This window comes from Phascolarctos cinereus, unplaced genomic scaffold (assembly GCF_003287225.1).
Source record: "Phascolarctos cinereus isolate Bilbo 61053 unplaced genomic scaffold, phaCin_HiC Scaffold_4;HRSCAF=312, whole genome shotgun sequence".
Lineage (NCBI taxonomy): Eukaryota > Metazoa > Chordata > Mammalia > Diprotodontia > Phascolarctidae > Phascolarctos > Phascolarctos cinereus.
In genome coordinates, this window is record NW_027555847.1 from 477,067,311 (window position 1) to 477,091,541 (window position 24,231).

The following is a 24,231-nucleotide window of genomic DNA, read 5'->3' on the forward strand; positions in this document are numbered from 1 at the left end:
GAAGTAGGACGTGGCTCTAACACATGGGTTCTACGCAGAAGAGTTCTAAGCAAGACAGAAGGGAACAAAATGGATGAAAAGGAAGGATTTCTTGACATATTAGGTTCTGAGTTTTCAGGAAAAGAGACAATGAAAGAGGAAGAGCTGAAAGACAATGGGACCATGGAGAAATAATAGAAAGCCCATGGATTATCTTTTAGAGGTTTAGTTGGGAGTATCTTCACATTGTGAACCTCTCCCCCACCACAAATTGTTGTGCGGGATTCTAATTGTGCTAAGATGACAATTATGGTGTCCATAAACACAATCAATTAGATGAAAAGATACCAGCTGTGCAGATCCTGCCTGAATACAATATTATACCTGTGAATATAGAATATGTGCAGATATGGCATCTGGAAATGGTAACCATAGAATGTTTTAGACAGGACATATTTTATAAAACACAAGGCAAGAATGGAAGTATAGAGAAAAAAACAAAACTGGTGATTGGACTACCCTTTTCCATTAGCATCTAAAATTTGAAATGACAATGGATCTTAGCAATTGATTTTGAAGCCTGTGGGAAAAGAAACAGTCTATTTTGCACTCATGAAAGGATATTTAGGCCTCTAGGTGATCAATTTCTTTTTTACTTTATTCCTGAAGTTACCAAGTTGTATAAGGAGAACTGGAAATTATTCATTTTAATCAGACAGCTCTAGGGAATCAATGCCATTGGTTTTTTCTCCTGCCATTTGTCTTTTCTTTTTTTTTTTTTAAGTTGACAGTAGTTGAGAAGGCAACACACAAGGAAAATGTTATTGTTTTTAAAAATGCTATAGGGCCAGTGCATATTGAAAAAAACAATCAAATAATAGACATATTAGGTATTTACATGGTAATATAAGTGAAAGGTTACAAGCATGAGGCTTTTTTTTCTCATTCAAGGCTTAGAATAGAAAAGTTTAGTAAACAAAAATATGTCTTTTCGAACCTCACACCACAGACAGTATGTATAAGTAATTCCTTAGAGCCTTAGCTGCTGGCTATAAATAGTCCCATACAAATCTCTAATTACTTAGAAATCATAGTATGAATCATGAAAAACAAATCAATCCATTAAGGCATATATGACAATGCAGCTAAAATTAAACATTTGGTAATAAAAATGCCTCTCAATCATTGGAAGCAGCCAAGGAATTAGTCTTTCCATTTTCCTTTCCATAATGCCTTAACTGCATAGCTAGAGAAAGTTCTTGTAGACACCATAATCTTACTGCTGTTTCTAATGCCCAAAAAATCAAATTTCCATACATTGGGAATTATGGTTTGTTACCAGAACATAGATCTTCTTTAAAATATAACACTGACATTAAAATGAAAAATCTTGGTCCCTTTCCACTGAAGAAAAGGATACTGGTGAACTGTACCTGCAGCAGAATGATATTTATGGGACTAGATTTCAAGGGGTGGGAGTGCATGTTTCTCAGTCACTGACTTCACATGGAACATAGTTTGATGACATTTCCCCATCTTTTTTAAATGAGTGCAAATCTATGGAAAATACAAAGAATTCCTGCAGTGGGTAACCACTAATGGCGACTTTATAAATGAGTACATTTGGCTTGAAAACACGTGTCACAATTTGCTGATATGGATCACATTTTAAAGTAATTATCGCATTTCCACCTAGAAATGCAGGGTCAAAGTATATATTTTTTAATTGGGATCTATTCTTTTCCTTCTAAGTTTGGATTCAGATGGTGGCTTAGACACATAAGGTTACCAGCAGATGAGCGGTTTATCCTCTGAGCCAGTCAGTCCCCAGTTATTCTTTTCAATTCTGTTCCATCAGCTGAGAAACAGGGTATCTCTTTCTGTGTACAGTATACAGAATCTTCCTGAGTTATTTCAGCCTTTAGGAACCAGGCGCAGTGGCTAATCCAGGCACATTGAAATAACTTGTGCAACCAGTTTTTGGTCTCTGTGTGTGTGTGTGTGTGTGTGTGTGTGTGTGTGTGTGTGTGTGTGTGTGTGTGTGTGAGTGTGTGTGTTTAATGTGGCATCTGTCTATGCCAATTGGAGGGAAAAAAAAGTATTTCTTTGTTCTAAGGCTGTTGTTGATATTGCACTTCTGTTGCTGTGTAGAAGTCACCCAGCACACTCTGTAAATAATCAAACGTTGGCCTTTCTTCCGCCTTCTCCTTCCAGCACATTTTCATGATGTCATAGAGCTCTTCTGGACAGTTTTCCATGCGTGGCATCCTGTATCCCTGCCCCAGAGCCACCATCACATCAGCATTAGTCCTCCCTGAGAGAAATAAAACACACCGTTCAGAAAACCAGCCTGAGTATGTCTGCTCTCAAGTAGGGCAGTGTTCTCCTGCTACCCACATCCTGCAGCCATTAACATAAGCAAGTTTTAGAAGCTAAGGAGACTGCTCTGACAGACTAAAAATATATATTTTCACTCTTTGGTTTCCAAGGTAGTATTTAGCCTGCCAAATAATTCAGAATGAGGCATCAGAGAAGTAAGACTGTGTGTGCCCCAAGAGCCAGCAAAGTTTGTAGAAAGCAAGTCTTTTTGCTCAGTCTCATCCAATTTCCTTCAATGATTTGAGCTGGAGTTCATCTTTCTGGGGCATTTGTTCTCTTTTTTTAAGCCCAGCTATCAAAACTCTCCTCCTAATCTTCTCAATTCTCTTGTTCCTTCTATCCTTCTTATTTACACTCTTAGGTTCTATCTACATGGTCCAAATCAAATCAAACTTTGTAAAATTGCCCAGAAAACTGGGGGCGGGGGTTACCCAGTCAAACCAATCTGAGTCATTCAAACAAAAGTGAGTTCTTTTGATTGCTAGGATGAGGCCCAACTTACCAAATGCCATGGATTTGGTGGATGCTGGATTCAGCATCAGAGGACCTGGATTCAAATCTTGACTGTGTCGTTTGCTACTTTTGTGACATCAGGTAAACCACTTAATAACTCTGCTAAGTTTGGGCCTCTGGGCCTCAATTTGCTCATCTGTGTAATGAGGGCAGTTTCCAGCTCTAAATTTATGATCCTGTGATTTGTTTTCAAAGGCACAAACTCTGATGATCTGGGTGAGATCAACTGTCTATATATAACACATTTCTGTAAACTCATTGAGTTATCTTTTAACAGAGAAAAATGTCTGGGGATAGAGGTAAGTGACCTTCAACCACGTCCCATTATCTAAACTCAGCCTTTTTCTTTTTTTATTTTAAATAGTATTTTTTTCTTCCAATTACATGTAAAGACAATTTTTAACATTAATTTTAAAAAATTTTGAGTTCCAAGTTCCAAAATTTCTCCTTTCCTCTCCTCTCCTCTCCCTCTGACTGTAGCAATTTGATATAGATTATATATGTTCAGCCTTTTTTCAAATTCAAAAGCTTCACACTCTATCTGGAATGTCTATTAGTCGAATTTGGTAGTAAATGACATAGCATGACAAAGAAAGTTTCTCCATTACTAGTGCTATGAGAATTTAGGAAGGATGGTTGAATCTCTAGGGCTAACTGAAAAGCTTGATCAGTTGGCTTTTGACAATGAGATGACTCTTTACACTTTGAGGATCTGGTTCAGTTTTTCCAGAAGGGGTCATCTATTATTCGAACAAGAGCCAAGGACATGAGAGAAATGAAGGTGCTAAAGGGCAGTAAGTGAAGTGTGCTTAACAAGATAATTCAACAAAACACTTATTAGAGGCCTACTGTGTGCAAGGCATTGTGCTAGGTAGGTACCAGGACTACAAAAAAAAAAAAGGAAACAGTTCTTGTCTTCGAGTTTACATTTTATTGAATATATCAGATGGATCAAGCAGGCTCGAATTTAATAAGTATTTATTAAGAACCAACTATGAATAAGATAATGGTCTAGGCGCTGCAATGAACCATCCTGGTAATTTTCCTCACAGATGCTAGACATCTAACATAAATTGAAATTTTTAAGAAAAATCTATACAGCAGCAATGGACTATTCCATAATTCATATTTTGATTCAGTTGTAGTTTACAAAGCACTATAGTAAAAGTATTATCAACTCCATTTTACAGATGAAGAAACTAAGGCTGTATAATGTTAAGTGGCTCACCTAAGGATACATGGCTATAAAGTGTCAGAGCTGGGGACCAACCTAGGTTTCCTGACTATGAATCCAGAGCAATTTCTAGCAAATTATATCATACTCTAATAATTTGAAAATCTTAATATTAGGCAGTGAAGAACTGAGAAAATGGTCATGGCTGTTATGCAGATTCCATATATGGAGATATGGTTATGTATTCCTGGTATATATTTCTTTGATTTATTCTAAAACATATGCATGTATGTATGGATATATACACACACATGTATGTATACACATATATACATTTTATATATAAATTTTATATATATATATATATATATATACACACACACACACACCTATATCTATCTATATTTGGTAAACCTCTTAGAAGTAATGGGCTTCTAACTCTTTTCCCTTCCTCCTGTCTCTTGCCTTTCTAAGTTAAGTTTCATGCCGGTGACAAACAAATCTTCCTACTGCACAGATCTGACCATGTTCTGTTAAAACAAAACAAAACAACTTCAGTCACTGCCTGAAAGGCAGTGACTGACATTTTCCTCAATCTGACATTGAAGGTCCTTTGCAATTTGGCATTATTTTACTTTTCCAGTTCCCTCCCCCTCCACAGACACATATTTTGTGCCTTTATGCATTTTATATTCCAGCCAAACTGGACTACCAGCTGCTTCCCAATCTTGTTCTCCTCTCTCATGCCCCCATGTATTTGCTTAGGTCATCTGCACATGCCTAGAATTCATTCTCACCTCCCTGCTCACCCTCTTTTCCTTCAGAGGCCAGCTGAGATATCATCTCATCCATGAAACCTTCCCTGAACTTCTCTACTTCACTGAAAGTTATTTCTCTCTCCTGGAAACCCATTTGTCTGGATCACTTTTTTTTTTGTCCTAATCACATCCCGTCCTTACTAGATTGTAAATCCCTTGAGGGCAAGGATTGTGTCATTTTTTCTTCCTTATATCTAACACAACGCCTTGCATATAGTTAACTCAATAAATATTGGTTCAATTGGAAAAAAAAGTGTTCAAATTATCTCACTAGGGAAATCAATCAAACAAAAGGGAAAGGGATTTATAATTTGAAAGCTATTAAAGTGAAAAACAAAAACTTGGCATTTATATTTTTTCCAATGTATATAGTGCTTTATAAGAACAGTCTGTAGTTACAAAAAAACCTGGTAGGACTTTTTCAGCTTTGCTGACAATGAACTTTCGAAGCCTTTCCTGGTTCTATGTTTACTATCTTTGCTTCATTATTCAGATACATTTGGCCCGTTATGTTTCTTGTTTTTAGTAAGCAATCCACCACCTACTTCTAGTGTTGGTGTTTGGCCTTTGCTGGCTTCTATGCCATTTTAGCTGTTTTTTTAAGTGTATGTGTGTAGTTTTTATTTTTTTTAAACTATGTATTGTGTTGACGCATTTTTTTTTTTTAGTATGAACCATGTGAAATGTTGGCTTAGAGCAAAAGCTTCTGGGGGTAAAGGCAGGAACCATGTATTATGTCAGAATCATGTTAGAATGTTGGAGCTGGAAAGCACCTTACAGATAATCTGAGTCAAATGCTTTTAGAATACACTCTGTGTCGCATCATCAGGTAGTGACAGCTCAATTAACTGAGACTATCCCCTATTTCTGCACAGATTTACCATTAGAGGCTCTTGGGTAAACTCTAAAACACAGATTTAGGGAGGGAAGTGTTTGCATAGCTCCCCCACCCACCCTGAATCTAATACAGAATGTCATTAGGGATGTACGCATTCAAGCTAACTTCCTCGGGTTGCAACAACTGGTATCAATTCTGAGACATAGGAGACATTGGCACAGGATTACCCCGCATGGCGTGCTGCATTCTATGAGCAAAGCAGAATTGCAGTAGCTCAAAAGAAGTGTGAGACGAGCAGATTTAGAGACATCTCCACTCTAAATGTACACACGGACTATTTGTACCCAACTTGTGTTAGAGCCTTCCAAGTTCACATTGGTCTGATCAGGCATAGTCGGTCACACTGTACGTTGACTCTGATACCATGAAGTCATTTTAATCCTCTTCAATTACTCAGGTAAGAAACCCCTGAGAAAGGCTATAGATATTTGTCTGCACAAGCTAACTATTATGATCTAAGTGACACTTTGAATAAGTGTTCTAGATCTTGATAGCAGTTCTGATGGTGAAACATTTTTGCCCACTCTTACTTCAGAAGTATGATTTCTGAATATTTACAGGATGGGAATTGATTAAATGGAAAACTTCACACAAATGTCAATGTAATGCCTGAAGCTCAGGGAGAAATGTGCATAACTTTCTTTATTTGGGGCTTCTGCTCACCACAGAAGAGCTGTAGTATTTCCAAGGCTCATGCCCTGCGCGAACCTTTGTATCTAGCTTGATTCACTTGGACCAGCTTCAGAAGGAAGAAATGCTTTTACTTCTGTTAAGTTCTAGGTTTCCTGCTGTGGAGATCTAATGTTCAGTGTAATATATGTATGACAATTGCAGATTTGGTTGGAGATTTCTTTCCCCTTCCCCTTCTGTCCCTAGTTAAGTAAATAAGGTCAGAAGGCTCCCATGAAAGCTACTTCCTCCTAAGGGTTTTTCTGCTCCCATCCCCACTCCCAGCTTTTTTTCTCATCATTCATATGTGTCCTCCTACATCCAATTTTTTTGAAGTTATTTCTTTTTTTGGCAGTGAAGCAGCAGCTTCTGAGTACCCAGACAGAATAAAACACAGCTGGGGAGTAGCTACAGATCTGACATGCTGTCACTGGCTGCTTTACCACATGGAAGGAAAGGAATAATCTGGCTGATGCAGTAAAAAGAGCAGCTAACTCTGGGGCTATAAGATTTAGATTCGAATGTTACCATATATGCTTACTACCTGTATAGTGATGAGTGGGTTGGACTGGATGGCTTCTGAGAACCCTTCCAACTCAAGGCAGTGAGGTGGCACAGTGAGTAAGAAGGCTGGATTTAGAATGAGGAAGACAGTTCAAATTTCACCTCAGATACCAGCTGTGTGACTCTAGGCAAGTCATTTAACCTCTTTCAGCCTCAGTTTCCCCATCTGTAAAGTGGGAATACCTACTTCACCAGGTTGTTGTAAGGATCAAATAAGATAATATAGGTACAGGGCTTTGTTTTGTTTGCTTTGCAAACAAAGTGCTATATAAAGGCTAGCCATTATTAAATTTATTGTCCTACATGTGCTTTTCACATAAGCCAGGTAAGCACGGAGAAAGAATTGGGATACAGAGAGACAAGGAAGAGGAAGAGAAGGAGGAGGAGCAGGAGGAAGAGGAAGAAGATCATGGTGGTGATGGCAACAAACTAAAGATAGAAGAATGTAGAGACAGAATAAGAAACAGTCCCTCAGACTAAGAAGTTATACAGACAGGCTCCTGTACTCAGTAATCCTTGAAAGCACTCATGCGAGTCACCTTTGCTCCAAGTGCATTTTTGCAAACAGCTCTGTGAACCTCACTAGAGCAGTACTATATCATCTCATTGCAAAAAAGACTTTAAGAGAAGGGAGATCTCTCATACAGGAACTAGTCAGGACTTCTAATTCTACCATAATATTAAAGATTCCACTTTGAATCGTGTCTGGAATGTTCTTCAAAGTAAATATATGAAGGAAAACTTAGAGGAAATGGTGGTCTGGTATCATGTTGGCAGAAATATTATCGTTTTCTTCTGATATAGAATCTGGAGTCTTTGGAATAAGAACTTTTCCCTTTGGGGAATGCTTTGGCATCCCCAGCACTGATTCCAGAAATGAATCACAGATCTAGAGACCTCAATATTCTTCTAGTCCAATCCCCTCATTTTAAAGATAAAGAAAATTAGGTCTAGGAAGGCTCAGGGACTTGACCGAAGTCACACAGGTAATGTCAGCAGTGGGATTTCAACCCAGTCCTTTCACTCCAGAGTTAGTGCTTTTTCAACTGTACTTTACTCCTTTGTACATGTGCAAAAATATGAGTGAGATAGAACACTGGATGAAAGTTGACAAGGAAGTTCCTATCTGAGCCATTATTGCTGTGGTGCAGAAATCACCAATCATGTTTTGAATGGTGCTGGCAAATCAAAGAACCCAGAGAGCAAGAATAAAGAAGCAGAACATTTCTTAAAGCCAAAGGAGATTTGACCTTTGACTTGCTAAACAGTCTTGTAGAAATAGAGGCATATTCTGTTGCCCAAGAGATTAAAAAGCTGATTTTTCTCTTCCTTTAATGAAAAAAGGCAAGTGAGCAAAAATCAATGTGATGTGGAAAAATTCTTAAAAAAAAGAAATCAGGTTTCAAGACTGCTGCTAACATCAGTGTCCATTCAACCCTCTTCTATCTATGTGTACACATTACAATAAGATGATAACTCCAAATAATCGATCAAAGGTTAAATTATGCTCAACATATTCTGCTTAAACGGCAAGGTAAGTCTATAGCTAATTTTAGAAAGGATTCCAACACAAATAAGTTTAAAGTTCTAACTCTTAAAGGGTTATCCTTCAGCTAATTAGAAAATCTTGGTATCGAGAACAACTCAATCCTTCTCAAGTTCTACATAATTGCATCTTAGTGTATGATTTTTATTGCTACAATTCCAAACCTAAGCAGTTGCCTTATTTATCTTTAGCAGAATGGGAAAGCTGCTGGTAGTCCCAGAATCTCAGAGCTGGAAGGGTCCTCAAAGGCCACTCAGTCCAATCTGTGCCTGAACAAGAATTCCCTTCATAATATACTGGTCTCCAACAAAATCTTCTAATTCTCTTCTCTTCTACTGCGTGTTGTAGTTCATTTTCCTTTCCCACACATGCTAGGAAGCAAAACAACATATCAAAGAATGAACACAACTGAGTGGATAACAAATAAACTTATAGTACCTGGATAGGGAATTTTCCCATAGGTTACAATTTCATATAGGAGAATTCCAAAGGACCATACATCTGATTTAATAGTAAAGTATCCGAAGTTTATTGCCTCTGGAGCTGTCCACTTAATAGGGAATTTTGCACCTATGAAACAAGACATGTTTAGTTGTGAGCAGCTGGAAAAAAATGTTAGCATATACCTGAGAAATAATACTTGTTTTAAAATGTTTGTATTTGTATAGATAAATACCTTAAAAGTATAAACCACTAGAGACATTAGCTCCCTCAAACTCTCAGAAAAAAGGCTGTCCAATTCTTTTACTTTATAAGTGGGAAAATAGATTTAGTTGTATATTTGTTAAGAACTATAATTCTCAGCAAATATGAGGGTTTGCATTGCCACAAATGATTTCTAAATAAAAATAAAAACTGAAATGTTATGAAGGATGAGGTCTTTATATCCACAAATGTCAAAGGAGAGAGTCAGTGTCAGCTTGGGAAGAGCTGCGTATGTCTTTCTGTTGTCAGCAAATCAAAGGATTTAGGCTTGAACTGTGACTTTGAGCACTTAGGAAACACTGAAGATGACAGAGTTTTCAGTAAGGATATTTTGCAGAGAGCTGAGCCTTCAACAAGACTTTACTTTGGTATTCTGTGTGGTACCAAATCAAAATTCGAAGCAAAGAGAGCACTCTTATTTATATGACACATCTCAATGAAGTATGAAAGAATGAAATGAAACTTCAAAGACAGTGAAAGAATCCAAGCTCTTTCAAAGTGCAATCTTTATAATGAATCTAGTTCATCAGCCCAACTTCAGCTATTGTTTGCACTAGTCCCATCTTCCAAACTTGATTAAGTGTAAGGGTGGAGCTAGAGAAACTGCTTAAGATGACTAGGCCTCTGGAGGCAGAGAGTGATATTTCAACATAACAGAAGCAGATACAGAACAAATTGCAACCATATTTTGAAGTTATTTCTTTATCAACTCTCTAAGTGGGGCCAATTCTTCCAAATGGCACCAGAAACAAATACATATGGCACACTCTTTTAAATTACAAGAGAAGCAATCTGAGCCAACTAAAATGCTATCAAATTAATCCTTGTCCCTTTAAATTGAGAAAAGGTAATACAAAAATTAATCCTCATATTGTTCATGAGGGAGAATGCCAGAATCCAAAATATCACAGAAGACTATTGTTAAAATGATAGTAATTTTGCCCTAAATCTCACCTACATCCTTATTTTTTTAGACCTACACCTTTATTGATGATAGTGAATAGATAGCCCTCAGAAACAGTACGAGGCATGACGTGCAAAGAATTGCTCAAGTTTTTTGTTGTCAATTTTTCTAATGTGCTGGAAATTTATTTCTACTCCTTGATCTTTAATGAGTTAATATGCAATATCTGAAATCAGATTAATTTGCAAAATTATGTTGAATTAAGTGAGCACTACGGTGGCAACTTCACATTTTCATTTCTAATATAAAAGACTGGTCTAAATTATGTTTTTGGAGATAGACTTAATGTTACTAACATTTCCTGTGTAATTAAGAAAAAACTACTTTACTTTCTAATTAAGCAAAAGCTTCCACATATAATGACAAAAAAAAACAAATCAAATTTTATTTTGTAAAACACATTTTTGTCAGTTTGCTTAATTAGAGTGCAAATTGTAGTTTGCATTAAGTTTCTAATTAACATCATCTGGAGTCAATCAAGATGGCAATTAAAAAAGCAATTTATGACTATTATCAGAATGGCAAATTAAACAAATAATTGTGGTACATTAATATTCTATAAACCAAATCTTTTCTTTTTAGACATCAGTCACCTCATAAATAATCTATACATGACACAAACCTGGAAATCAACACCATACCTTCTCTTGCTGTATACTCATTATCTTCAATTATCCGAGCAAGGCCGAAATCAGCGATTTTGCACATCAGTGAATCTGAAACGAGAACGTTAGCTGCTCTCAGGTCTCGATGGATGTAATTCTTCCTCTCAATGTATGCCATTCCTTCTGATATCTGTAATGAGAAGAAGAGCTCTTATTTTCTGTTCTTATCCCATTACGCAGGACCAGCAGGAGGGAAAAAAAAAACCCAGCCATTTCAATACCAGAATTTTATTATTGATGGATAAACCGAGATTGCTGTTTTAAGGTCTTTTGAAAATACCATATTTTCCAACATTTTAATGAAGATAAATCATTTTCCTCTTAATGGTAATAATGCATTTTAATTGCTTCAAAGAGTTTCCAAAAACAAATGACAACCTTCAAGCTATCTCTTCAAAGACATTGATACTATTGTTCCATTTCATAAATGAGACAGCAGAGGCAGAGATGGTATGTATGTAACCAGAAGTAATAAATTAATGGACAAAGGACCAAAATAAGTCTATCTAAAGCACCATTTGCTTAATACTATGGGGTTTTTTTTTTATTAGATTAGTCAACAGCTCCAGCTTTGTCTTTTAAAAGCTTTTACAGCTCCCCTATTTTGAATAGAATTTTAGTGTGACAGCATGGAAGCAGACATTGAAAATTTAAGTAAGATTAGGCATATCATTGTTATTACAAATTTATATGATGACAACAACAATAATATAAAAGAACAAATTTCCAAAACCTCAGGACCGATCAAAGCAAGGAGCGCTAGTAACTTCAAAAGGCAAATGGTGAAACAAACCTCCCAGTTCTTGAGAGGTAATGAACATGGGATATGCATTCTCTGACATGGCTTACACATTGATTTATTTTGCTAGGCTATATGTATTTGTTACAAGGAAGGGGTGAAAAAGGATGTTGAGAGTAGAATGTTAGTGTGTGGTAAGAAATAACTTTAAAAGAGCATCATTAAAGCATTTTTAAATCCAAAAAAGGAAACAATTAAATACAGTTTTCCTACCACCCTATTAAGTCATATACATATATAACTTCTTTTTTAAAAAATGAGCATAGTTTGAAGTTTCTTACATAAACTTCTTATAGTTCTCTTTTTTTAAACATATATTGAAATGTATGTACTGAGGGTTAAGTTCCCAAAACAAAGTTACAAAAAAAAGAGAAAATTTGCTATATTTCCAAAATATGATTTCCAAGAACAATAGTACTAATTCAAAAGTTGAGGAAAATCCTTGCTCCAAGTGTGTTGAACTCACTAAGAAGCAAACTATCAGATTAGTTGGCTTACTATAATTCAATTCAATAAAAATACTTTTTAAGAGTGTACTACAGTATATAGTTTAGTAGTTTATGATGTTCTCTGAATTGCCTTTTTCTGAGTATTAGTAAGAGCCATGATTTTAAAAAATTTCTGATCTATTAAATGCTAGGCACTGAGAATGCAGGTTTGAAAAGACACAATCCTTACACTCCAAGTGTGTACATGGAAAGGAGATTGATTCAATATGTATAGAAATAAATAAGATATAGGGTAAGAGAGATATCCCAAGTATTATAAGAAAAACTGAGGAGAAAGAAAGATCACTTTTAGCTAAAGAATGGGGAGTGAGGATAGAGATGGAAATGATGCCTAAGCTTGAAAGAAAAGTTTCAGATGATTACTTTGTCTGTAGATACTACTTTCTGGGCTAATTCATCCTAATTACATGTATCTAAATGTCATGTCTTAATACGTAATACACAATTTAATTTATGAGTAACTATTTAACTATTAACTATTTAACTTCTGAGTTTATTTTTGAATAGTTCCATGGAAACTGTAGTTCCTGTCTAAATTATCTTGCACTGTGCATCCAAGAGCAAAGACCAAAAACGATATCATTGTCTAGAATCAGAGGGCTCACCTGTGCCTGGCATCTGCAGCCACTCTTAACCTAGCAGAGTTTCATGACCTAACCTCAGATCACTAACCACTTCTCATAAAGTTTAAAAGATTCCAAACAGGAGAGATTGATTTCCAAGTATCTTTCAGAAATTGTCATTTAAAAGATTTTGTACATTCATATCTATCATCTATCTATCTATCTATCTATCTATCTATCTATCTATCTATCTATCTATCTATCTGTCTGTCTGTCTGTCTATCAACACATACTCATACATACACACACATATAGACACACATACATACTTTTAGTTCTTATAGTTTAGAGTTGCAAACTTTTTGTTCCTGTGTCTGAACATATTTTGTAAAGTGAATTCATCTGCTTATTTGTTCATCTCAAATAAAAGGAGGGAAAATGTATGTCAACAGTTGAAATCAGGAATGTTTTTAATTACTAAATTAATAAAATAACAATAGACAACATTTATATAGCACTTGAAGGTTTACAAAGTGCTTTACATATATTATCTTATTAGATCTCACAACCACCCTTCCAGGTAGCTGCTATTATCATCCTCATTTTACAGATGAAGAACTTGGGCCCAAAGAACTTAAATGACTTGCCCAGGGTCAAACAGCTAGTAAGTATCTGAGGCGAGATTTGAATTCAGGACTTCCTGACTCCAAGTGCAGCACTCTACCGACCATACCACCTAACCAACTCATGAATTCGAATATTCTAATAAGTTTGAGAATACCCTCAGAAAGGGGGGGGAAATAAAACATCATTATATAAGCCATTTAATCTCTATGTTCCTTAGGGCAAAACTCTAGGACAAAAGTGATGAGTCAATTGACAGGATGTGATCTGCTATGGAGGGACTTGCTGGGGATTTCCCCACCAATGGCTAATAAAATCTATTTCTATTACAAAACACTTTACATACATTATTTCATGTGACCCTCATGACTATTCTTGGATGTAAGCAAGGTAGGTAGTATGAATTTCATTTTGCAGAAAAAAAAACCCCACTTGACAGAGAAGTAAGTTGCAGAGTGGAGAGCTGAACCCAGGGTTTCTAACTGTGGAGTTAGATGTTCCCATTACAGCACACTGCTGCTCAAATGCTAGAAGTAATATGCTCTCTCTCTCTCTCTCTCTCTCTCTCTCTCTCTCTCTCTCTCTCTCTCTCTCTTCCTCCCTCCTTCCCTATCAACAATAAGACATGGAAAAATCCCTGTATTATTGCATACCCTCCCTCAAGTACCATTTTAGAACAACTACAGTACAAGGATGCCAGACCAACGCTTTTCATTGCTTTGGTCAAGTCACCCTCAACTATTAATTGCCTTAAACCCCATTCACCAGGTAGAGATCCTAGATATTCCTAAATAAGCTGCCAGCTGTTCACACCTATAACAAGTGAATGATGATCACCCTGTAGGGTTGGTCTGTCCTGTATAAGAACAAAAAGAGAAAGAGCGGTTTGTTGTTGTGAATCAGTTCCACTTAAAAACAATTATTCATGCTTCCCCGAACTTTGAGTAGTCTTAAGTAGGGTTCCCAAAGAAATATTCTGAGAAAGTATAAAAGATATTGATCTCTTTCCTCAACAGGAAGTACAACTTAACTAAGTAGAAACTTCTCTATCCAGATATGGTGAGAGAAAAAATAGGGTGGCAGCAAGAAAGTGGTTTAAAAAAATAGTTAACAGAAACAGGGAGATAAGGATAAGGAACTAATTTAGGGAGAATAATGAGGAGCTTGGTTTAACGAGGTAGTAAGGCATGTTGGAAAGAATGATGGATAAGAGCAATAAGGAAAGTTGGATTCTACTCCTGATTCTGTGGTTAGTTATCTATACGACTCTAGTGAAGCCACTTAAATTATTATGTATCTGGGCTTCCATTTCTCCATCTAGAAAATGAGGAAGGTGAACTATAAAATTCTTAAAGATCTCACCCAGCTTAAATAGTCGATTATTAGGCACTATGTGATCATTGGTGGTCTTTACTCTTTAAACTTTTAATTTAAAATTTTAATCTTTAAAAGATCTTTAATCTTTAACAGTTTAATGGAGGGGTGGGGCTGAACCTGAATTGCTAAGGGTTAAGGAATAAATGAGTAGCGAGGAAAGAGAGCTCAAGATCTTGGAGGTGAAACAAGTTCTTCTGGGATAGGAAGGGAAGGAGGAGAGAAACAGAAATTGTGAGATGAGTGTGAAGGCATCCACCTTTTTTAGTAAGGTGAACTGATGAGATAGAGGACACTTGGGATGAGCTGAGGACCTTGAGAGGTGTAGGAAAAGTTTTGATAGCCACTATGGAATGTAACAGAGTCAATAATAGATGAATAAAAAGAATATTACTTTCTTTTCCTGAAGATAGCACGCCTATGTGAGGTAGTGTTGTATAATGGTAATAGGAAGTTAACCTGAGGGTCAGAAAGACTTGAGTTAACCTTTCATATCCAGCTGTGTAACTCTGGGCAAGTCTGGGAAAGTCACTTACCCTCTCAGTGTCTTGGGTAACTAAGAGTAGAAGCAGCAGAGCAGGTGCCAATCTGCATTTGTAGAGGGGTTTTCCTCATGGGACTTAAGATACATAAATGAAATCATAACTCACAACAAAAAATATTCTTTTATGTACATGTACAAAAATACTTGTGAATTTTAAATTGCATTCAGATTCTTAGAGGTGGATCTGTTCTGATTCTAACATTTGGCCAAACTGATCACTTAGTTATTAGAGCCCATAGTTGTGGAATTCTAGTGACCAGGGGGTAATTAGGCGGTGCATTGGATAGAGTGCCGGGCCCAGAGTCAGGCAGAACTGAGTTCAAATTCAGCCTCAGACACTTACTAGGGGTGACCCTGGGCAAGTCACTTAACCCTGTTTGCCTCAGTTCCTCATCTGCAAAATGAGGTAGAGAAGGAAATGGCAACCACTCCAATATCTTTACCAAGAAAACTCCAAATGGGGTCACAAAGAGTAAGACACAACTGAAATGACTGAACAATAAAAGTGACCAGAACTGGTTTAGTGCTGATCAGTTTGAACAGCTTTGGTCTTAGTGAGAACAGTTCTATTGCCAAACATATAAGGACAGATAACCTTAGAGACAAGAGCTTCTTGATCTTTATTCTACATGCCTTGCTCTTTACTGTACTTCATTTTAAAATCTGTTGGTATTATAGTAACTACTTCATATCCAAATAGAGATTACAGTTGACTTCTACCTATGGTTGATAACTTTTTTTTTTCCAAAAAAACATTGTAAAAGAAAAAATAGCTCAGCCAGCATTCTACAGCACTTTCAGGTTTGCAAAGCACGTCTATGCATGTCATTTCATTTGATCCTCACAGCAACCCTGTCAATTCTCAAAGCAATAAGGAGATGGTGAGAGGACATCTAAGCTGCTCTTACATTCATATTACCAAGCCAGATAAACTCCATCCTCAAGTACTAAAAGAACTGGCAGGTGTAATGATTGACCCATTTAGAATGATCTTTGAAAGATCAATTTTTTAAAGGAATAAAATAGAGACAGCAGACTATAGGCCAATGTTCATGACTTTGATTCCTGGCACAATTCTAGAACATGTTAATAGTAAGGTAAAGGTTAGCTACCATGTCAAACTCGGGCCCCTCCCAGTGTAGCCTGAATCAGATTAATAAGTAGTTGGGAAATGTTTAACAAAATACATAAAAATACAATAAAACACAGATAATGTTAATTTGTGTTTTTCTAAGTCAGCCTGCAGGGATCAATTTCCATTTGTGTTTGATGCCACTGATGTAGTAAAGGAAGGGACTGATTTCAAAGGGCAAGATCAAGTCATGCAAGACTAAACTAATTTCCTTTGTTGACAGAGTTACCAAGCTATTAGATCAGTGAAATACTGTAGATACAGTCTACTTTTGTTTGCATGTTCTTGCCCCTATTTGACTTCGAACTCCTCATGGTTAGGGACTGTCTTTTGCCTCTCTTTGTATCCCCAGCCCTTATTTAGCACAGTACCTGGCATACAGCAGGCACTTAATAATTGCTTATTGACTGACTGGCTTAGATTTTAGCAAAGCTTTTGACAAAACATCTCACTCAATTCTTGTGGAGTGGCTGAAGAGATGTGAGTTACAATTAAGTAGATTTGGGTAGACTCAAAGAGTAGGAGTCATTGCTGGTCTGAAGTCAACTTGGAAGGAGTCAACTCCAGTGGAGTGCACTTTGAGATCAGTAATGTAAGTTACTATTCCCATTTTATAGAGAAGAAAAATGAGACTCAGGCTGAATGACTCATCCACAAACAGTTAACAATGTTGTACTTATATCTCCAGACTTCTTTTCTATAAGACTTCATCAACTCACATTTATATAGCATTTTAAGATTTACAAAGTCATTTCCTAACAACAGCCCTATGAAGTAGGTAACGCAAATATTATTAGCCCACTTTTAAGCTCCGAAAGATTAAGTGACTTACCCAGGGTCTCACCACTACTAAATCTTGGAACCTTGATGTGAATCCTGGTCTTCTGTTATGAACAGCACAGTGCCTCATTAATGTATACATCTAATGGATTGTAAGCTCCTTGAAGGTAAGTATCATGTCTTTTTTTCAATTCTGTATCATTGCATTCAAAATTCTGCTTAGCACATAACAAATACTAATACATATTTCTAGAACCGATTAGGCATTTATACTCCTTTTCTCACTGTAGCATCTAGGCCTTTCTAAAATTGTTGACTTGCATCTAGGTGGTGCAGTAGATAAAGTGCCAGGGCCTGGAATTAGGAAGACTCATCTTCCTGAGTTCAAATCTGGTCTTACACATTTGGTAGCTATGTGACCCTGGGCAACCCACTTAATTCTGGTTGCGTCAGTTTCCTCATCTGTAAAATGAGCTAGAGAAGGAAATGGCAAATTACTCTAGTATGTTTGCCAAGAAAACCCCAAATGGGGTCACAAAGATTTCCAAATAACTGAACAACAAGGCAACAAAAGAGAATTGAGATTAAATTTTTTTTTTTTACTTTTTGGTGAGGTTAAGTGACTTGCCCAGGGTCACACAAGTTAGGTGTCAATTGTCTGAGGTTGGATTTGAACTCAGGTCCTCCTGACTGCAAGGCTGGAGCTCAATTCACTGCTTTACCTAGCTGCCCCAAGATTTTTTAAAGGTGAAAAATTCAAATGATAGCAATAACAACAAGCCCAGAACAGTTAAAGGTTAAAAGATTTCAAACAAAGATCAAGTCTTGCTACCAGATGGAAATATAATCCTCTACTATCTCAAAAATAAGTTGTATTTGAAAGCTTCCCCCCTGCCAATAGCTTCTTCAGCTTTACTTAGTTGATATCCTCCACCCCAAACTAATTTTACTTAGAACCCTGGTCAATTAACTCTGAGGTGAAAAAAATGCCAAAATAAATTAAATGATGCAAATATTTTACCTCATTTAATTTTTTAGAAGATTAATTCAGGCTCAAATAAAGGCATGGCTTAGGTAAAAAAGAAAGTTTTGCTTTGATTAAAAAGCTCTCACAAATTGATAACAACTATGCCGCATGACAGAAATATCATATCAGTTATATTTTTTACTTTATGTTTGATACATTTTGTATCACACTCAACAGCCTCACAATCTTATTTTTGCTTTATATCTTACAGCCTGCCACTTGAAAGGATTAGTTTTGAGATAACTAGGAAAACTTAGTGGGACCATATAATTACTGGAGGTGATATTTGAAAAATCTAGGATTTCACCAGCACAGTAAACTTCTGGTGTAGAGAGAAGGCAGTGGAATTAGAGTAGAATTGGCATCGGCCCTAGAGTCAGCTAGGCGGCCCAGTGGATGGAGCCCTGGGATAGAGCTTCGAATCAGGAAGACTCATCTTCATGTGTTCAAATCCAGTCTCAAACACTTACTAGCTGTGTGACTCTGGGCAAGTCACTTACCTGAAAGGACTGAACAACAACATAACTACCTACCCTCTCTATCCTTACCAATCACTTGAAAATGGAAAACTTACAATATAAAATATCAATTCAGAATTATAACAGAGATCCTTTTGAAAAGTTCATAATAGTGTAGAGGCAGCATGACCCATTGGATATAGTGTTGGGTTTGAATTTAACAAGATCTGGATTCAAATCTCTCATCTGACTCTTGGTAGCTGATAAGTCATGGTGGACGGAGTGTTACATGATCATAAATATAGAACTGAAAGGTACCTCAGAGACCATACAGTTCAACTCCTTCATCTTATAGATGAGGAAGCCAAAGCCAAGAAAGGTCATATGATTTGTCCCCGGTCACACAGACAGTAAACTTCTTTGGTGGAATTTGAATCCACGTGCTCTGACTCTGTTCATTGTTATTCAGTTGTATCTGACTCTTCGTGACCTCATTTGAGGTTTTCTTGAAAAAGATACTGGAGTGGTTTGCTATTTTCTTTTCCAACTCATTTTACAGATGAGGAAACTGAGGTAAACAGAGTAAAGTGACTTGACCAGGGTCATACAGCTAGTAAGTGTCTGAGGTTGGATTTGAACTCAGGCCTTCCTGTCTCCAGATCCAGCACTCTATCCACTGGGTCACCTAGCTGCCCATAGGTAGTTATTGGGTAAGATACTAAGGATGAGCAGCTATACCCAGGAAGTTAACCAGAAAGTCTTCTTTATGAATACAGGCCAGGCAGAATTGGTTTAGATAGCAGACTAGATAAATTGAATTTGGAATAGCATTAAAAGAAAAGAGCAAAAACAACAACAACAACAACAAAGAAGAAAAGAAGACCTTCAGTGGAACACAGAAAATAAAGAGAACTTTGCCCTCTGATTCAAAGAAGAAAAATAAGATAGACTGAAGTGTTAGACCTCCTAACACTTCCTGTGGTAATGAGGCTAGTGCCCTGTCAGAGTGAAAACTATAATACTAAAAATAAAAAATAAAATCGTACTGATCCTTTCATCCAAAGAGCACTGAGTACTTTGTAAAAAAGAAAAAGAGAAAAACAATTTGCAGGTATGTTTGCTAAGCTGTTAATGATTTGGAGGAGAATTACGGAGAAAGGGAAAGGATCATGGGATTGAGAACAAGGAAATATGCTAGTTTTTAAAACAGGAAATAAAGTTGATTCTTTAAGTTATCGAGTGCCATTGATTACTGACAACAGTCTGGATCAGATTTTCAAAGGGGTAGTTTTATGAACACTTAGAAAGAAAAGTAGTGTCCACTATTTGAAAGTATGGATAGGGACTTGATTACTTAATTGATGCAGCCAACTTCCTGAAGAGGAAGCTCCTTCTATCAGTGCAAGTGAGCTCCTTCTTGGAAGAGAATTGCTTATAGTACTGAGAGATTAAATGATTCACCAAGGTAGGAGGGAGAACTTGAATCCAGGTCTTTCTGGCTCTAACGTCAGCTCCCTATCCACTACACTCTGTTGCCATATTAGGAAGTACAGTTCATTAATAAAAATCATGTCAGACTCACCTCTTTCCTTTGAGGGTTTTATCAGGGTTACTAAGAGCTAGTAGATAAGGACATTGCTATACACATAGCATATCCAGGTTCCAGTAAAGAATCTGACAAAATCCTTCAGTGTCCTTGTAGTCAAGATGGACACTTAAGGACTGGATGACAGGCCAGTTGATTGGTTTTAGAACTGGAGCAAAGATTAGAGCCAAATATCAACGTTTAATGAAATGACGTCATCCTGGAGGTAGGCCTATACTGAAAAGCCTTTGGACTTCATCCTTGGTCTAACTGTGGTCGACATTTTTATTAATATCTTAGAAGATAATAGCTAGCATGCTTTTATTTGCAGATAATCTCAGCTGGGAAAGAATGCTAATACCAATTAGATAGAACTGTTATCCCGAAGGATCTTAACAGATGAAAATAATGGACAATAAATGATAAAATTAAATTCAATATTGATGGATATAAAGTTCTGTACTTGGGTTAGGAAAACACACACACACACACACACACACATATTAAGTACAGAGTGAATGAGGCATGGCAAGAAAGGAGTTCATAAGAAAAAGACCAGAGAATTTCTGTGGACTACCTACTCATTAAGTCAAAAGTGTGATACGGTAGCCAAAAGAACTAAGGTGATCTTACCATACATGAACAGCAGCAGAGTTTCCAGGGACTTGTGTCTTGCTGTATTATTTCCTGGTCTGACCATATCTGCAATCTCATGTCCAGTTTTGGGTGTCACATTTTAGGAAATATATTGGCTAGATGGAGCAGAAATTTGTCCTAGATCACCAGCCAAATGTATACACTCAGTGAATCTTATCCTAAGCAGTATAATTGCACCATTGCTGAGTCAAGTCTTCTATATGACTATCAGGTACACGCACCTTGATACTTACATAGGAAACGTTTACACGAATATACACAGTGTGTGTGTGTGTGTGTATGCTCACACCACTGTGGTAGAAACCAGGCCCAGAGCAGAAGGTTCCAAATGAAGGCTTAGCAAAACTGTGGTTCTGTTGTCAAAAATCCACTCTGGCCATCTAAGGATAGGAAGGCTCATGTGTATGTATGTATGTATATATATGTATGTGTATATATGTATGTGTATATATGTATGTGTGTATATACATATATATACACACATATACATACATACATATATATACACACACTATGTATATTCATGTAAATATTTCCAACATAAGTTTTAGAGTACATATTTCACTTATTCTTTAGAATATGAGCCCCTAGGGGACAGGCACAGTGTTTCATTAACGTAGCATACTGAACGTAACACAGTTTCCTGAAAGTAGCATCCATGTATAGCTACTGGCTAAGAATCCTGAAGGCACAAAAATTAACTGACTGTGGTTGGAAATTCTCAAGAGAGCTTCTGGGAAGAAAAGCTGTAGATAAACTATAAGATACTGCATCTTTACATACTTAATGTGAATTGGCAATGACTCACAAAGGACTTCCTTTTTACTGAATAGCTACTATGAGCCTCACACTAGGTACTGCATAATGTTAAAATTAATAAAAATAAATCATAAGGCATAATCCCTGCCTTCAAGCAAGGACACTACCATTCATGAAAAAAGAGGTCACAACTTAGTCTATAATCAAGTACTAAATTGCATGGCGCAAGAGAAATTCAAGTCATCGTGGGTGACAATCATCAGAAAAGACTTCCTGGAGTAAGATGTGGGGCTTGAGCTGGGTGTCAAAGGTTGAGTCAGAGTACAAGAGCAGGGGTACAGGAAATGGGGGAAGCTGAAAGGAGAGGGCAGTGGAGAATTCAGACTGACTAGAGCAGAAGATCTGCCTTGGGGAGTAATGGGAAATAAGATTAGACAGGTCATTGGGTCCATGTTATGAAGGGCCATAAAAACCATATTGAGCATTTCATAGTTTATTGCTAGTTTCCTTTAATGAGATATGAATCTAATGCTTCACTATGACGTGGAGGTGGTTCTGGCTTCCATGCTTAGAATGCTATGCTCACACCACTGTGGTAGAAACCAGGCCCAGAGCAGAAGGTTCCAAATGAAGGCTTAGCAAAACTGTGGTTCTGTTGTCAAAAATCCACTCTGGCCATCTAAGGATAGGAAGGCTCATCACTAGAATATTAGTCACCTGATTTCCCCCCTTACATTTAACTCATGAAACCTCTTTCAAAGCATGAAAGAATTACAGTATAACTGAGGAAAAAGTAATCACAGCAATGAAGTCACACATTATTTAAGCTATTTATCATTTACTCAGGCATCTCTGATGCCCAGACCCTTCCTATGAGCAAAAGCATAAAATTTAATTGGAAGGAATCTAGAGGTCATCTAGTCCAATTCATACATGAACCAGAAGTTGACCTTCCCTGTTGTCCAGGTCCAACAGAATGTAAACTTCTTGAGGGCAGGGCCTATGTTATAATAATATCAATAATAATAACCATTTACATAGTTTAAGGCTGGTAAAGTGCTTTTTCCCTATATTATCTATTTTGATAGATTCATATCCCAGATCTATTATTGGTGCCATAGAGCTCTCAAAGGAGAGCAAAAGAAATTCAACAAGAGATTGAGAGACAGAGACAGTGAAACACACACACACACACACACACACACACACACACACACACACACAGCTTGAAGAAATAATGTGACACACCCATGACAACTTCCTATATCCTGAGGTCACTCTGAGAATTTGTTTCCTCTTGCCCAGACAAAAAAGCTTAACTTTACAAAATTTTTCAAATGACAGATTTAAAATATCCTTTTGTTTCTTAATGAAGAAATCATACATATTCCTGTTTTGCAATTATTATAACAATATTAGTTTTATCTATCCATTTTGTATGTTTCAAAGGCTGAAGTTTATTCTCTAGTCTCAGCAGGGCATTAATAAAGAGATGGAGATAAAAATTATAATTTATATATTTAATGACTAAATCCTATATTGATTGCTTGTCCCTTTCATATGTTTTAGTCAGTTTCATATTCCTAGATTAATATGATCTATTTTAATATAATCTATTTAATCAAGCTTCTAGAAAGTAATGGCCTTGTATTTTTAATTTTAGAGAGTATTATATATGTGGAAGCTTAATCAGTGCTTTCTGATGCAAATTCTCAACACAATAACTTGATTCTAAAAGAACCACATTTCTTTTCACTAGTGATGGTTAGTAGTAAAGGTTAATTTATAATTAAGGCATCATGACTACCAGAAAAGAATGTTGGTTTTGGAGTCAGAAGACCTGGCCTGGAATCCTGTCTCTGCTACTTACTATTGTCATCACAGGTGAGTCACAAACTCGCTGGGCCTCAGTTTCTTCATCTGTAAAATGAAGAGGTGGATAAAATTTTCTCTACGGTCTCTTTCCGCTCTAAATCTATGATGCTGGTTATTATATGAGACTAAGTCAAATATATTCAGAATTATGCAATTCTAGAGCTGGAAGGGACCTTGGAGATTAACTAAATCGATCCTCTCATTTTTCATAGGTGAGGAAAGAGGCCTAGTGAGATCAAATGACTCACCTGAAGTCATATAGCTTTGTAGTAAAGGTAGGATATTGGCCTTCCATCTTCCATGCCAATGAAATTGTAGTTTGACACATTGTTCTTCTCTGTGAGTCTCTATCACAAGTTCACTAGAATTTTTTTCCATAGAAAAATACTACTGTGCTATAAGAAATGATGAGTTTGATGATCTTAGAAAACCAGGGATAGCCTTGCACGAAATAATGAAGAGCGAAATGAACAAAACCAAGAGAACATTGTATATAGTAATAGCAATATTATTTTAAGAACAACTCTCAAAAAGAAAACATCCTAATGATAAAGGATATTCACTACAGATATTTTGTACAGACACAATTACCAGATTCAGGTAAAAATGACACTTCTTGAATATTAGATGCCAATGCTTTCATAAATTGCCTTTTTTTTTCTTTTTAATAG

At 36.6% G+C, this 24,231-nt stretch overlaps 1 protein-coding gene across 7 annotated transcripts in view; it reads right to left on the bottom strand.

Annotated features, from left to right (window-relative positions):
* Positions 1–619: 619 nt before the first annotated feature.
* The window catches only part of LYN (LYN proto-oncogene, Src family tyrosine kinase), a 145,845-nt gene continuing 122,233 nt past the window's right edge, over positions 620–24,231 (bottom strand). For all 7 annotated transcript variants that reach the window (XM_021005934.2, XM_021005932.2, XM_078153408.1 and 4 more), the window contains 3 exons: positions 10,851–11,004; positions 8,979–9,110; positions 620–2,293 (listed from right to left, as the gene is read on the bottom strand). In XM_021005934.2, the coding sequence (XP_020861593.1) occupies positions 2,091–2,293; positions 8,979–9,110; positions 10,851–11,004 (489 nt within the window). In that variant the 3' untranslated portion in view covers positions 620–2,090. The remainder of the gene's footprint in view (positions 2,294–8,978; positions 9,111–10,850; positions 11,005–24,231) is intronic.